We start from the raw sequence: 16149 nt of genomic DNA, 5'->3' as shown, positions 1-16149 counted from the left end.
GTTAGGTAGGTCCTCGTTTTGGCAAAGCCCCCATATTATTGTACCTCCCTATATTCGGTATGATTTAAGCGACATTATTCACCGGAAATGTTTCAAATTTGGTATTTAAAGTTCGTAATGGGTACTACAGCCTATGACAGAAAATTGTCTGTGCAGGTCCACGTCTTCGTATAGCCCCCATATAATGGTACACCCCGATATTCGGTATTTGGATGATTTTATTTATTATTCATTATTCACCGATTTTTTATTCAAATTTCGCATTTGTGTATTGTAATGGTTTATGACAAAAGTTGCCAATACAGGTCCACGTCGCCTTATAGACCCTAGTATAACGGGTGCATTCGCTATTTTAAGACTTTAACAAACTTTTTAATGGATTTTATTTTTTTTTTTTTTTTGAAAATTGACAAAATCTATCCGAATGGTGGAGAGTATTCAAATATCGGCCCGTCCGAATTTACAGTTTTTTTACTTGTATTATTATAACATTTCATATAACATTAATGCAAATATTTTTTTTTTGATATAAAATAGATAGATTTCTTTTCCGAAGTTACTTATAGTAAAATTTGTTTAATAATATTTTTGTCTCTGACGTTAAGGTAAGATTTATACCCTTGACGTCTTCCAAAACCATAGTGGAATTTTATAAAAAAAAATAATTTTTTAGAAAAATTTGACTAGCTACGGCCCCGTTTAAGGGGAAATTATTACCATATTTTAAAAAAGGACCAAAAAGACATCTATACCTCGTATATACCAACCTATACCTCGTATATTTTTCTGCAACATTGCCGAAGATACTATATACCTAAAATGCACGGAATCCGAGAAATCTTAATCCGAAAATTTTCAAAAGTGTGGAAGAGAGTGGTGGGGGTGAGGTTTGTCCTCTCTATTTAGGTTACATTGCGATGTAAACTTTCAAAACGTCGATACTTGTGTTTTTTTAGTTTTACATTCATAATCTCATAATCCCCATAAATATTTTTTTGTGTTGCACAGTGTAATTTGGCTTAAATTTACCCTCAGCCATATGACTATAGAGGGTGGACCAAACGTGCCTCATCGAAATAACGGTTTTAGACTGTCTGTATTTTTGAACCACATTTGGAGTAGTGGTGTCTGGAATGGAATATATCGGCCCACTCCATCAAGTATCTCCCCAGCAAAGAGTCAAAATTTTGAATAATTATAACTCTTTTAGAATGTGAAATAAGAGTCCTATTGTCTTCAAGTTTCGCAGATATCAGCATCATCCTGTATCAACACAAGAGATGTGGAGATGGGATATATCGGTACTCTTTCAGGTACATAGCCCACAAAGTGTCAAAATTTTGAATAGCCATGACGCTCATAAAAGACGAGTCGAGCTTTCGATTTTTTTAAAACATGACACATCCTAATATTTCCACCGACACAAAACCTAGTATGGATATAGGATACATTCGCATACTCCATCTGCCACCTCCCCCAAAAAGGGACGACATTTTGAATAATTATAACTCTTATAAAAAGTGAAATAACCACCCGATTCTCTTCAAATATCACACATCCCAATATTTTTATTAAAAAAATGTCTGGTGTGAATATGGAATATATCGGTCTATTCCTCCTGTTACCTCCCCAAAACGATTTGAGATTTTTAATATTTATATTATTCTTAAAAAAAATTCAAAACATGCATTTGATTCTTTCAAGATCTAATGTGAGGACGATAGATATCGTTCCACCCTTTTTGGTACCTTCCCCACAAAGGCCATATTGCTTATAGGCCTATTGATATAGGCTTAGGATATATTGCGGTTGGTAAGACCCGATAATACATTTAAACGTACTTGGGTCAATTTCCTTGTTTTTTGCTAATCTGAACTTCAAATGTCAGAAACCACCAACAAGAGACTTTTTATACCCCAATTTTTTCATGGTTCTCATAAAATGGACATTTCAAAAAAACTTAATTTTAAAACTCAATTTTTTATTACTAAACTACACTAACAATTCTTTGGATCTACAATAGTTCGTAAACATATTTAATAACGGCGACGATAAACCCGACGACGAACAGTCCTGTAACGATAGCCATCATCACCGAAATCGGTGCCGGCCGAAGCAGATGGTGCAAAATTCAGCTGTTCACTGTAGGCACCCTCAAAGCCAATGCTATTGGATACAGGAGCAGCATAAGTGGTATCGGGAATGGAGGCAGCTGGTGGAATATAACTATTGCTGGTGACGGCTGGAGGAGCATAATATTCAACAGGAGCGGGGGCAGAAGCGGCAGGAGGGAGATAACCATTGTTGCTTACAGCTGGGGGAGCATAATATTCCACAGGGGCTGGCGCTGAAGCGGCGGGTGGTAGATAGCTATTGCCACCAACAGCTGGAGGGGCATAATATTCGACTGGGGCTGGAGCTGGGGCTACAGGAGCATAGGTTTCAACTGGTACCGAGGCGGCTGGTGGTAGATAGCCATTGGAGGAGAATGCTGGAGGAGCATAGCTTTCAACGGGAACCGCTGCGGCATAATCATGATATTCATAGCCCAATTCCGAAACATCAGCCATAACAGAGGCCAAGACCAAAGACAGTGTTACAATGAAGAATTTCTGTAAGAGGATATGAAGTCAAAAAATTAACAATTTGATAGAGATAAAATGTATTTGTTGTAGCTAACCATTTTGTTTGGCTTCTGTTGTTCTGCTTGTCAACCAGTCAAAGTTGAAAATGTGATGATATCTGCTCTTTGTTGCCAATAGTATTTATATGGATTTGCTATCTTAGAATACTCTTGGGCCCCAATGCAAATTGAATGCCATCAATTAATAACCAATTCAAATCGAAATCATCAATTCAATATCGGTGGCCGATGATGGCCTAATGGAAATTAGTTTTATTGAGATACGTTGTTTAATTGAATTTGGTATCTTCATAATTTGCATGGGTAAATGTTTTGTTGTTAATTTATGCAATGCCAACCATTAGTGCAACATAGCAACTGTGAGAAATCACACATGGGCCGAGTAGTCTTAGACATAATGGAGAATAAAAGACATGAGGCGATTATCGGCAATTATGGTTTAAAATATTAATTTTTCAAAAATAGGGAAAATATTTTATAGACGAATTCGGGTACCTTAGATCTTTTTATAAAATAAATAAATAACAAAATTTTAATTTTTCAGTCCTTTACCGCTGATGGAAACTCATTTCGATTTATCAGCATGACCACTTTTTATACCCTTCACCATAGTATGGAGGGTATATTAAGTTTGTCATTCCGTTTGTAACACCTCGAAATATACATTTTAGATCCCACAAGATGCTACAAGTGCACGAAAAGTAATAAATAGCACTGTATTTGGTACAATTTGGTATTGGGTGAACAGATAGTGTCTGAAGTCTGAATTTTGATATAAGGGTCGCTGTTCATGTAGGCTACACATAAACAGCGACCCTAATATCAAACATATGGAGGTGTGAACTATAATTGTACGAGAGTACTGAATGGTACTATATTTGGTATTATGTGGAGGCATATAGATAAAATGTGGAAATTTTATATTTGTATGGTACCGAAATGGTACTGAAATTGAAATGCTTATGAAATTTGGTATTGGGGGATAGAACAGATCTGAAATCCTCATATTTGTTACAGATGTCAATGTTATTGTCTGTGGGTAAGAAATTACAGTGGAAATGTGTACTATGATTGTACGAAAAGAACGAAATAGTACCTAATTTGGTATTAGGCGAATAAATAGAACTAAAATTATGAAATTGGATATAGATGTCACTGATATTGTCGGTGGTTAAGATATCACCTTTATATATTTACCACAGACCACGGTGATGTGTACTAAATTTAGTAGATATAAAATTCTGAATTTTGATAACTGATGTTTGAGATTTGGCGGTGGATTGGAAATGCACCATATATTTGTAGGAATGATTCTAAATGGTGCTAAATTTGGCATTAAGTGAAGGGATGGCGCAGGAACCCTTAAATTTCATATTGAGGTTTCTGTTGGCATTTAGAATTGAAATGTGGAGATGGTACTATAAATGTACTAATGTGTACTATTATGTACAAAGTTTTGTATTGAGAGACGGAGATCGAGCTGAAATCCTGAAATTTGGTATGGAGGTTACTGTAAGTGTCTGTAGTTGAGGGAAGTAGCTGTTTTTCAAATTCATACTATATTTGTACTAGATGGTACTAAATATGATATTGAGGTCTGTGTTGGTATCTGCAATTTAAATATGGAAATGGTATTGGGTGCAGGAATAGAGCAAAAATCCTGAAAATTAATATGGATTTCTCTGAAAATCCTGAAATTTGGTATGGAGGTTACTGTGTGTCTGTGTCTGTAGTTGAGAGAAGGACCTGCTCTTGCAAATGCGTACCATAATTATACTAGATGGTACTTAATATGATATTGAGGTCTGTGTTGGTATCTGCAATTTAAATAAGGAAATGGTATTGGGTGCAGAAATAGAGCTGAAATCCTGAAAATTGATGTGGAATTCTCTGTTGGTGCCTGAGTGAAGGAGCTGGTTTGAAAATGTGCACTATGATTGTACGAAAACATACAAATAGTACTAAATTTTGCATTCGGCGAAGAAATAGAGATAAAATTCGGGAATTTGATATTTATGGTACCTGTGTTTGAGATTTGGCGGTGATCTCGGTAATGTGTACTATAATTGTAATGTAATAATGTGTACAGTTTTTTCATCTCACCCTGTATGTCGATTTAACGATGCCCATTCGTCTGTCCGTCTGTAGAAATCACTCTAGCTTCCGAACGAAATTAAGTAGGTTGATAAAATCTTACTCAAATGTATATTATGTCTGCAGGACTTTTGGTATTGAAAATGTAGGTCCACGTTTTGATATAGCCCCCATATAATGGTATACTACAGCCTATGACAAAAAATATATTAAAGATCTAAACAGATCTTTTTAAGATTTTAACAGAATTTTTAACGGATTTTATTTTTTTGAAAATTGCCAAAATCGTTCCAAATGGTGGAGGGTATTCAATGATCGTCCCGGTCGAACTTACAGCTTTTTTACTTGTTTATTGTCATATATGTACGCGATTTTCTTAGATTTTATCCTTTTCAGGCAAGGACAATTTCGAATTGATAAGAATTATTAAAATCTTAAATTATAATATTCTTAAATTATAAACAGAATAAGTAAGATATATGTTTTATATATATATATTTTTTTTTACCCATTTTGCTATAAATCCCATATTTTGGCTATCAGTATCACTGTAATGGGCAGAAGTTATGATTTGTTTTACCCGCTAAATATTGTCCGATTACAATCCAAATTCTTTAGCTTCTGCTTAGCCCTGAACTCTAGCTCCTTGCAAATTTCCGCCTATAGAGCAACTGTAAAATCAGGAAAATTTTCTCTTTTTGGTCCATTTCAACCCCCAAAATATTGTGCGATTATCTCCAACAACAATAGGGTTCTATTCTGACCCTATCCCCAGCTACATTTTCAATGACAATGATTGTGGGTATCGGGCCATTATTGGGATCTGATCTTAACATGCAGTGACAGACGGACATACAAAGTTAGATCGAATCAGCACGGCGAGATAGGAAGATCCATATGTAAGTTCCTATGTCGGGAATCAATATTTCAAGGTGCTACATAATATTTGGCCCAATTAAAACTTATAATACCCCAACACATAGTGTTGTAGGGTATAAAAATATAAATTTTACATTTAAAGGAACATATCTCACGCAATTCCAATTCACATAATTCTAATGTCAACAATGTTATCATAAAATGCAGCCGGGTACAAGACCCTACTTTCAGGGTCACAAAAATACCATATGTTTTTTCATAGAAAATTTTATTTATATCTCTCCTTATAGAAGACCAAAGAATAAGAGGATATTTAAGACAATATCTTTTAATAAGTGTACAAAACAGTTTTCTTTAAGATGCACAAAATATAATTAAAAGAAGACAATGCGGACTTGTACAGAAGTCCAAAAGCTTTTCGATTAGCAGACCAGAAGTTCCCGTGATATTTAAAAAAAAAAATGTTTTTGTTCAAATTCATCTAAACACGAGATCAACCCATCTCATCATATAGAGTTTTGTACAAATCCATCATCGCCCCCTTAAATACAATTATGATTAATGACTTTGGACATTTGGCTACGAAAAATTCTTAATTAATTACAGAATTTTGTACAAAATAGTTCTTTTTTTACTTTTTGGTAAAACAAATGTGTTGTTGTCGCTAAACAAACAGTTTTTTTTCGAAGAGATTTTTAATTTCTTTATTAAATTTGACATAACATTTAATTATTTTATTAACATTATTAGCGTCACTTTGCTTGTTAGAATGCGATTAATTATGTTTTTTTTTATTTTTATCTGCAATCTGAAAAGGAGAGAGAAGGTGGGGGTAGAAAAATATTCGTTTGTAAAGTTATTAAATCAAAATAATATTATTATTGATAATTAAGATTTATCTCAAAACAAAACCAAACAACGTAACGAACTTTTGACCTGAGAATGAGAATTTTGAATTTTAAGTTGCGTTTTTCGTTTTGTTTTATTTATAGAAAAAATATGAGATTAATTAAATTATCAATGCTAAAATGAATGAATATTTCTTAGAGTTGCGGTTCTCTGAAATAAAAAAGAATCTCATTGGCAGACACAATGCAGCCATTAGTTTTATGTTTGGCAAAGTTCATCATCATCATCACCTTCGTGTTGGCGAATGTTAAACAATTAAAACGCTTTAGGGCAAGACGAGAAGCGTTGAGAAGACGACTTATTAGAGTCACGCAACCAAAAATTACTACAAAGTCAGGGCTCTTTTCATTTAAAGATTTTAGAAATAAAATTTATTAAAAATATCCACTGCATTTTTGTTAACAAATAGACAAATAGACACTGAGCAACAGATGGTGTATACTTATATTTTACCCGATTTTACCATCTGTCTGCACTAATAAACAAACGTTGTTTTTAAGAAACAATAATAATGGGATTAATCTTGACTATTTTGTAACAACTTATATTTTACCTTTCTACTTATATATCTATATTGCTAAGAGTAGTGAGATAACTGACTGACTGAGAATCAACACCTACGCGAAACGGTTGAACCAGAATCTTAAAATTTTGAACAAGGGTCAGTCTTGGTGTGAAGCTTTTGGAAATTCGTACTAAAAAGGGTACGAAAAGTACTTAAATCTATTAATTAAATACTTTGTCTTGGACAAATTTGGAATGAGAGTCACTAATGGAGTGCAGGATAGGTGTACCAAAGGGTTTTTGCAAATTTAAACTTTAAGGGTACGAAAAGCTCTAAAATGGTACTATTTGGAATTATGTGAACGGATAGAGCTAAAAACTTGAAATTTGGTATGAGAATCAAGGTTGCAAAGTAAATTTAGTAAAAGAAGGTGGTATTGGAAATTTGTGCTAAGAGTGCGAACTGTATTAAATAGTACTAAATTTCGAGCAGTTTAGTTTAACGTGAACGGATGGAGTTGGATTTTTTGAAATTTTGTATTGCTGCTAGGTTTGTGATAAAAATGTGGTTTTGTAAATGAGTACTACAATTGAAGGAAAAGTACTATTGGATGAACAGATGCTCCTTAAAATCTGAAATTTGGTATTAGTATCCAGATGTTTATGTGTAGCCTGGACATATGGAGGTAGGTTCAGAAATTTGTACTATAAGTGACAAAAAGTACTAAGTAGTACGATACGTGGTAACATTTGGTATTAGGTGAAAAGATGCTGCTTAAAATCTGAAATTTGGTATTAATATCGCTGTTTATGTGTAGCCTGGACATATGGAGGTGGTTTCGGAGATGTGTACAATAATTGCACGAAAGGTACTAAACTCGGAAATTTGATATTTAGATTACTGATGGTATCTGTGGTTGAGATTTGGCGGTGAGTTTGGAAATGCGTCCTATATTTGTACGAAAAGTACTAAATCGTACAAAATTAGGTATTGGGTGAAAGAATAGAGCCGAAATTCTTAAAATTATAATAGGGATATCACTGTTGGTGTCTGTGGTTCGGATATGGAGGTGGTTTTTGAAATGTACAATAAGTGTGCGAACTGCATTAAATAGTACTAAATTTGGAACCGTTTGGGTAAAAGTGAACGGATGAAGCTGGAATATTGAAATATTATATTGGGGTCTTAGTTGGTGGTAGGTTTTTGATATAGAGGTGGTTTGGGAAATATGTAGTACAAGTTCACAAAAGTACCAATGGTACTATATTTTGTATTGGGTGAAGGGATAGAGATAAAATTCTGAAATTTGATATGTAGGTAACAGAGGGTATCTGTTTTTGAGATTTCGCGGTGGCTTGGAAATTCATTATATATTTATACGAAAAGTAGTAAATTGTATCAAATTTGTTATTGGATGAAATGATAAGGCTGGAATCCTCAAATTTGATATTGAGGTCTCTGTTGGTATCTGAAATTGAGATATGAAGGTGGTTTCGGAAATGTTTACTGTAATTGTTTGAAAAATACTAAAATTTTGGTATTGGATGAAGGAATAGAGCTGAAATCCTGAAATTTGAAATCCTGAGATTTGATTGAGATTGTTTTGTACTTAAAGTAAAAAATAGTACTAAATTTGGTATTGAGTTGAAATTTTAGAGCTGAATTCTGAAATTTTATTTTTAGGTCAGTGTTGGTATCTGAGGTTGAGATATTGAGATTATGTTGAGAATGAGTACTAAAATTATTCGAAAAGTAATAAGTGGTACTAAATTGGATATTGGGTGAAAGGATAGACCTGGAATCCCGAAATTTGACATTGAGATCTGTTTAACTCAGGGAAGGGGAGGAAAGTTTCGACAGCGGCAACAACAATAACTTTCCAGAATTATTATGTGATGGTGAGAGGTTATTAGGTGAGGGTGATTCGCGTGTTTGGTGATGGTATAAAAAGAAAGAAAAGTAGAAAGAAATAAAATACAGGAAAAATTAGTATATATAGTATAACCGCGATACAAGTGGGTTAGTGCACGTTGAGTGTACACTTCGAGAATAGAAGGACAAGTGAATGTCGAGGTTCTTCCAGTCACAGAGGATCGCGATGATCGCCGAGGATTTTTGTCCATTATTATTACAACCAAATATTCGAATAGCAGGAAGGGTAAAACAAGGAGAGCAAACTCAACAACCACCTGCCGTTGGGTAGTGCACGTTGAGTGCACACTTCGAGAACAGAAGGACAAGTGAACGCCGAAGTTCTTGCAATCACAGAGGATCGTGGTGATCGCCTAGGATCTTTGTCGATTACTACTACAACCAAATATTCAAATAAGAGAAAGGGTAAATCGAGAAGAGCAAACTCAACAAACACCGTCCGTTGGCATCTGCACTCTACGGTCTCCGCCGAGGGAAGTTTGTCGAGGTGATGCCTGTGGTATCAATCAGCATCCGTGATTGACTGAACTCGGGAAGTTAAGATGGAACGTATCAAACTTATACAAGTCTATGTTGGCATCTGGGATTTAAATATGAAGGTGGTTTTGGAAATGGGTACTATAATTGTTCGAAAAGTACTAAATGGTACAATTTTTGGATCATTGCTGGTGTATAAAATGGATAGATGTATATTGTTTTGGATATGCGCGTATTGGTTGAAGGGATATAACCTAAATTCTAAAGTTTGATATTGAGGTCGCTGTTGGTTTCCAGGGTTTACAGTAGGAGATGTTGAAATAGTTTTGGACAAAAAAAAAAATGGATGTGAGTTTTTTACTAATACCCTCCTTGAAAAGCTTTAAAATGAAAGGAAAAATTTGAACAATATATAGCACCTTGAAAGTCTGAACATTTAGTACAATGTATGAAGTTTTGATTATCCATTTATTTTTCCCGAAAAAAATTTGTTCGACATTGTATTATGTTTTTATGTCATTCAATCTATCCATTTGTTTATTATACCCTTCACCATAGTATGGAGGGTATATTAAGTTTGTCATTCCGTTTGTAACACCTCGAAATATACATCTTAGACCCCACAGAGTATATATTCTTGATCAGCATAAAATCTATGTCTATTTAGCAATGCACGTCCGTCTATCCATCTGTGGAAATCAGTCTATCTTTCGAATGAAATGAAGTAGGTTGTGAAATTTTACTCAAATTTATATCTGCCGAACTTTTGGTATTGAAAATGGGTCATGTAGGTCCACTTTTTGGTATAGTCCCCATATAATGAAACTTCCAAATATTCGGTATTTTGATGATTTAAGCGACATTATTGGCCGGAAATGTTTAAAATTGTCTGTGCAGGTCCACGTCTTCGTATAGCCCCCCTATAACGGTACCTCCCAATATTCGGTATTTTGATGATTTTAGCAACATTATTCACCGGAATTGTTTCAAATTTGGTGTTTGAAGTGCGTAATGGATACTACAGCCTATAACAGGTCCACGTCGTCGTATAGACCCTAATAGAAAAGTTACATTCGGTATTTTTAAGATTTTAACAGTTTGTTTAGTTGTTTTTCTATGTTTTTGTATATCTCCTCTCTATCTATCTATCTATCTATCTATCTATCTATCTATCTATCTATCTATCTATCTATCTATCTATCTATCTATCTATCTATCTATCTATCTATCTATCTATCTATCTAATTATCTTTCTGGCAATATATCCATTTCTCTATATATTTAGCTATCTATCTCCCTATCTGTGCTATTATCTATTTTATATTTATTTATCTATTCACCTATCATACATGTTTATCTATGCAGACATCTCTTTACATTTTTGTTGACTAGTGTAAACAATTACCATTTTCACAACAATATAAAATACCATAGCTTACATTGTTTTCTCAACGTTTTCATTTGTTTATTAAGTCAGATAATAAATTAAATTTTTTTAATAATTTGTTAATAACTTTGCACCCCCTTGCCCACATTTTAATAATCGTTTGTGTTGCTGTTTTTTTGTTTGTTTTTTTTGTATTTTTTCAGTGCCTCTTACATTGTGTCTATGCCAAAAATAATGCCATTGACAAAAACGGTTGGCCCACATTGGATGGCTTGGTGGATTTCTATTCGGGCGGTGTCAATGAACATGGCTTCTTTATGGCCACCCTAAGGTCGGTGAATTTGTGTTTGCGCGCTGTCACCAACAAATATCACGTGAATCGTCGCCAACTGCCGGAAAAGGGTGAAAGTTGTGATTTGGCATTCGATGTTTTCGATTGTATATCGGATCAAATAACCGGCTACTGTTTGGATCAGTATAAAGCTTAGGGGTTTGTACTGTTTATTTTATTTTTTTATGTTTATTTATTTGTTTTAATTTTAAATGTTTGAAATAAATTATTTATGTATTTGATTCATTTTAAGAAATATTTTATTTATTTTATTGCCGAATAAAATTTATTTTAAAATGCAAATTTCAGATTAAATGAGAGGAAATAATAAAAAGTGATACATATTTGTTTCAGGAAGTAGGTTCAAAATTGTGGGCATTGTTTGATACCCTACGTCACTTTGGAGATTTTTCATATTATAGCAATAAATTTGGGAGATAAATGAGCCGAATTATCTAATAAGAGGTAGCGTAAACCAACTGCCCTCAGCGTTACCATATATTAACCAGTAAGGGAAGATCAAAAGTAGGGCGGGGTCGACTATATGATGCCCTACACCACAATCAAAGACATAGAAGTGTAAAGATAGGACAAGACAGAGTCAAAGTATGGCAACCCTGTGAAAATACCTCTGTTGTTACGATATCATAACAACATAGTTTCCAATGTTGACTGATTTAAACCGTTAAGGCAAAATGCAAATTTTTGGAAAGGTCTATGGAATTAAACTTTGAAACCAAAATTTTTGATTTTTAAAAAATTTATTTGTTATTCGTTTCTGTAATTGTGGTTTTTATATTAACATTTCCCTGCCATGAGCTGTTACTCTACGTATTGTAGACACAAACCATTTGCTTAAAATGCATTTTGCCTAGTCTTTACCATTCTAGGTCTTTGCCACAATGCTTATTTAATAGAGCTCCCATAACAAAAAAGTTTATGTTAGGAATTTATGTGAAGTAGATCATACCAACTATGAACTAAATACAATTGCTGTATAGTGCATAATAGGACTTCGATAAGGATTATATTAAAAAGTATTTATTGGAGCAGTAGATATATCGGACCGAGTTTCACCAAATGGTAAAATTCGGTTGAATATGAATAAATCTATTCAAATTGGACTGGTATGATATATATGGTGAGCAATGATCGTAAAATCGTATGAGTTCGAAGCTATATAAAAATAGGTATCCATCTCGATAAAATTTGGCAGAGGTATTTTTGAGCAGTATCTGATGCTTCGTATAAAAAATTATTATTGTGGAGTGCATATTACGCATGTGAGGGACTTTAAGAATAAATCGGATGAAACATATGCATTGTGAGATGAAAAAAACTTCAACCAACTTCAGACTGCTATCATTCCTAAGCTACTAGTCCGACAGCTGTTAAAATTATTTCAGTGACAGCTCATTATATTGTTTACAAGCGTACAAAAGCATTTCAGTGAGAATTTTCCAGAAAAAAAGTTATTCGTAATGGAATTCAAGGTTGATTTCTTTATATTTGAGTGGAAAACCACAAGTGGCTATCGTTAGAGAACTCCAGCATTTAAATGTGAATAAATCTTTTGTGTCTCGTACCATCGCTCGTTACCGTGACACTGGTAGCGTAGCCCGACGTCAAGGAAGTGGACGGAAGACAGAAATGGTTCGAAAAGTGAAGAAGCGACTTGATCGAAACCCATGTCGCAGTAGTCGAAAAATGGCTCGTGAGCTGAACACATCGCAATATTCCATTCGGCAAATATTGAAAAATGAGCTGGGGGCAAAGTCATTGAAATTCCAAAAAGTGAGAGAACTTACACCGAAACACAAAGAAAATAGACTCAAAAGAGCTAAAGAGTTGCTTTGCTTGGCCGAAAGTGGTTTTGGTTTGGTTTTCTCCGCTCCGATGAGAAAACATTCGTTGTCCAGCAGTTTTGTAAACAAACAAAATGATCGTTTTTACTTGCCAAAGAGGTCAGCTGAAAATGTGCACCTTCGGTTGGCCACCAGAACTCAAGCTTCGGCCATGATAATGGTGTGAGCCGCCATACCAGCCGATGGTCGCTCTCCGCTCGTATGAATCGACCGTGGCATCAGAATAAATTCCGAATATTATTGCGAAAATATTCTGAAGGGTGTGGTAAAGCCTTGGGGCACACAAACATTTTGGCCGCATACCTTGGACATTCCAACAGGACTCAGCACCATCGCACTCAGCACGCGCCTCCCAAGAATGGTTACAAAATGAGGTTTCTCCAATCCGTTTGACAATTCTGTCTAGAGTATTTTTGAAATCAAGTTTGGCACTAAAAATTACCAAAGTGTCGATCACCTCAAGCAAACGCTTCGACGGGAATAGGCCAAAATACGGCAGAGCAACATTGGGGCAGTGTGTAGCGTTTCCATTGGCCGTTTGAATGCCCCAATTCGTGCCAAAATCGAACAAATCTTAACTTATTCTAAAATTTGATGCCATTTCCGACATTAATTAAAAAAATTAAAAAAATTTAAAAATTTTGGCGTTTGTCTTTGTGGCAGTTTTTTTATCTCACCCTGTTTGACTGAGGGTATAAAATTATCACCTAAACTATTGAAATTTTTTTAAGGTCTTACAACAGCGCTTCCGAAACTATGGTATTACCTTCCTTACCCATAGGAAAATCTGGTTTTTAAAGAACAATAACAATAGGATTAAATCTCAAGATTTTGAAACCGCAAAATATTTTTCCGAGTTTGTGGTTTAAGTCTTTCGTTTTATTCACCTTGTAATCCCTCTATGTAAACAGAAATCAAAACCCTCATATAAAATTCAACTCAAAACCAACGGAAATCTGCGGTTATTATTTAACACAACTCAAAATTCATATTCCACTGTAATGTAAATGCACTCATCCATGGATGCGAAAACATCCACTCCATGCTACAGCAGCACCCCAGCAAATTATGCAAATAATATGGAAAAAGTTCTAATAATTACAAAATAATTACACTTAAACTTCAAAAACTACAAAATATCTCAAAACAATGTACTCTGGACGTTTGATTGCGGCGTTGGCTATATGCTCTTTTAGTAAGTATGTGTGTGTGTGCAAAATTTCAAGATGAACTAAATTTCAATTGCCAAGTGATGCTGTATCCATATGTCGGTATACGAAAATATGTGAATGACGTGCTCGACAGCTCAAAGTGTGAATATGAAAACAAAAATGTAAGACACTGACCTAGACTTGCGGCAGAAACGTACATACCATCAAGGAAGAGTAGAATTATTAACAATAAAAGAAATAAAAGAATAAGAAGAAGAATTGAGTTTAATTGAATTTTGTTTCATTACGACGCGGATTTGCAGCATCCAAATGAAATTGGGTTGATCCGTTGCAATCACAGTAACTGAGTTATGACCACCAATGTCGTCGTCACTGTTGATTGCTGAAGAGGTAGGCAGGCAAAAAAACGATCGTGATTTATAATGTTCACGCCATCCGGAGGGTAACACACATTGTAACCTTGTAAAGAAAAGTATGGAGAATAGATTTGAATGTTTGTAGTGAAATTCATGACTAACTACAATTAAGAAAGGAAAAAGTATGCGTTGGTTTTCTGACAGTTTCATACTCCCATTTGTGAAGGTATATAGAGCTTTTTGTGGTCATTGTGCGCTGGAAATGAAGAGAGGAACCACATTTTGTAACCATTCTTGGGTTGTGCGTGTTGAGTGCGATGGTGCTGAGTCCTGTTGGAATGTCTAAGGTGTGCGGCCAAATTTTCGCGATAATATTCGGCATTTATTCTGATGTCATGGTCGATTAATACAAGAGGAGAGCGACCATCGATTGTTATGGCGACCCACATCATCAACATGGCCGGCGCTTGAGTTCAGCTGACTTCTTTGGCAAGTAAACACGATCATTTTGTTTGTTTACAAACTGCTGGACAACGAATGTTTTCTCATCGGAGACGGAGAAAATCAAATTCGGCAGTTCACCACTTTCGGTCAAGCAAAGCAACTCTTTAACTCTTTTGAGTCTATTTTCTTTTATTTGCGGTGTAAGTTCTTGCAGTTTTTGGAATTACAATGGCTTTACCCCGTGGTCATTTTTCAATATTTGTCGAATGTAATATTGCTCACAAGCCATTTTTCGGCCACTGCGACGCGGGTTTCGATCAAGTCACTTCTTTACTTTTCGAACCATTTCTACTGATGTTGCTGTTTTCTTCCGTCCACTTCCTTGACGTCGAGTTACACTACCAGTATCACGGTAACGAGCTATGGTACGAGACATAAAAGATTAATTCACATTTAAATGCTGGAGTGCTCTGACGATAGCCACTTGAGATTTTCCAGCCAAATATAAAGAAATCAAACTATAACGCTTAAATTCCATAACGAATAACTTTTTTTCTGGAAAATTCTCACCAAAATGCTTTCGTACGCTTGTAAACAATATAATGAGCTGTCACTGGAATAATTTTAACAGCGGTCGGACGTGTGGCTTAGAAATGACAGCAGACAGAAATTGGTTGCAGTTTTTTCATCTCACCCTGTACATTCACATTCACGTTTCCAAAACCATCTCCATATCTCGATGCCAGATACCAACAGAGACTTCATTATCAAATTTAAGGATTCCCGTCCTATCCCTTCACCCAACAACACACCACTCTTTATCACAAACCAACCATCAACAGGGGCGCCGTACAATAATTCAAAATTCCAGCTCCATCCGTACACCATGAACCAAATTGTTCCAAATTTAGTACACATTTCCAAAACCGCCAGCACAGGATTTTCTAACATTGATTCTCATAACAAATTACATGTTTTTAGCTCTATCCATTCACATAATACCAAAATGTACCAATTTAGAAGTTTAGTAAAACTTTAGAACGTTTCCTAAATTTATTGTTTGAATTTCCAATAACCTTTTGGTGCAACTATCCTGAACCCCATCAGTGATTCTCAATCCAAATTTCAGAATTCAAGCTCCATCGATTCATCAC

General features: G+C 34.9%; 1 protein-coding gene across 1 annotated transcript in view; it reads left to right on the top strand.

Annotated features, from left to right (window-relative positions):
* Positions 1–11414, top strand: part of LOC101900459 (general odorant-binding protein 70) — a 21768-nt gene extending 10354 nt beyond the window's left edge. Inside the window, exon 4 of the mRNA XM_059127452.1 lies at positions 11031–11414. Within this exon, the coding sequence (XP_058983435.1) occupies positions 11031–11315 (285 nt within the window). The 3' untranslated portion in view covers positions 11316–11414. The remainder of the gene's footprint in view (positions 1–11030) is intronic.
* Positions 11415–16149: the final 4735 nt, after the last annotated feature.

The sequence above is a fragment of the Musca domestica genome, unplaced genomic scaffold (assembly GCF_030504385.1).
Source record: "Musca domestica strain aabys unplaced genomic scaffold, Musca_domestica.polishedcontigs.V.1.1 45, whole genome shotgun sequence".
Lineage (NCBI taxonomy): Eukaryota > Metazoa > Arthropoda > Insecta > Diptera > Muscidae > Musca > Musca domestica.
Note: the sequence above shows the minus strand (reverse complement) of the source record. Positions and strands in the feature narration are given on the sequence as shown.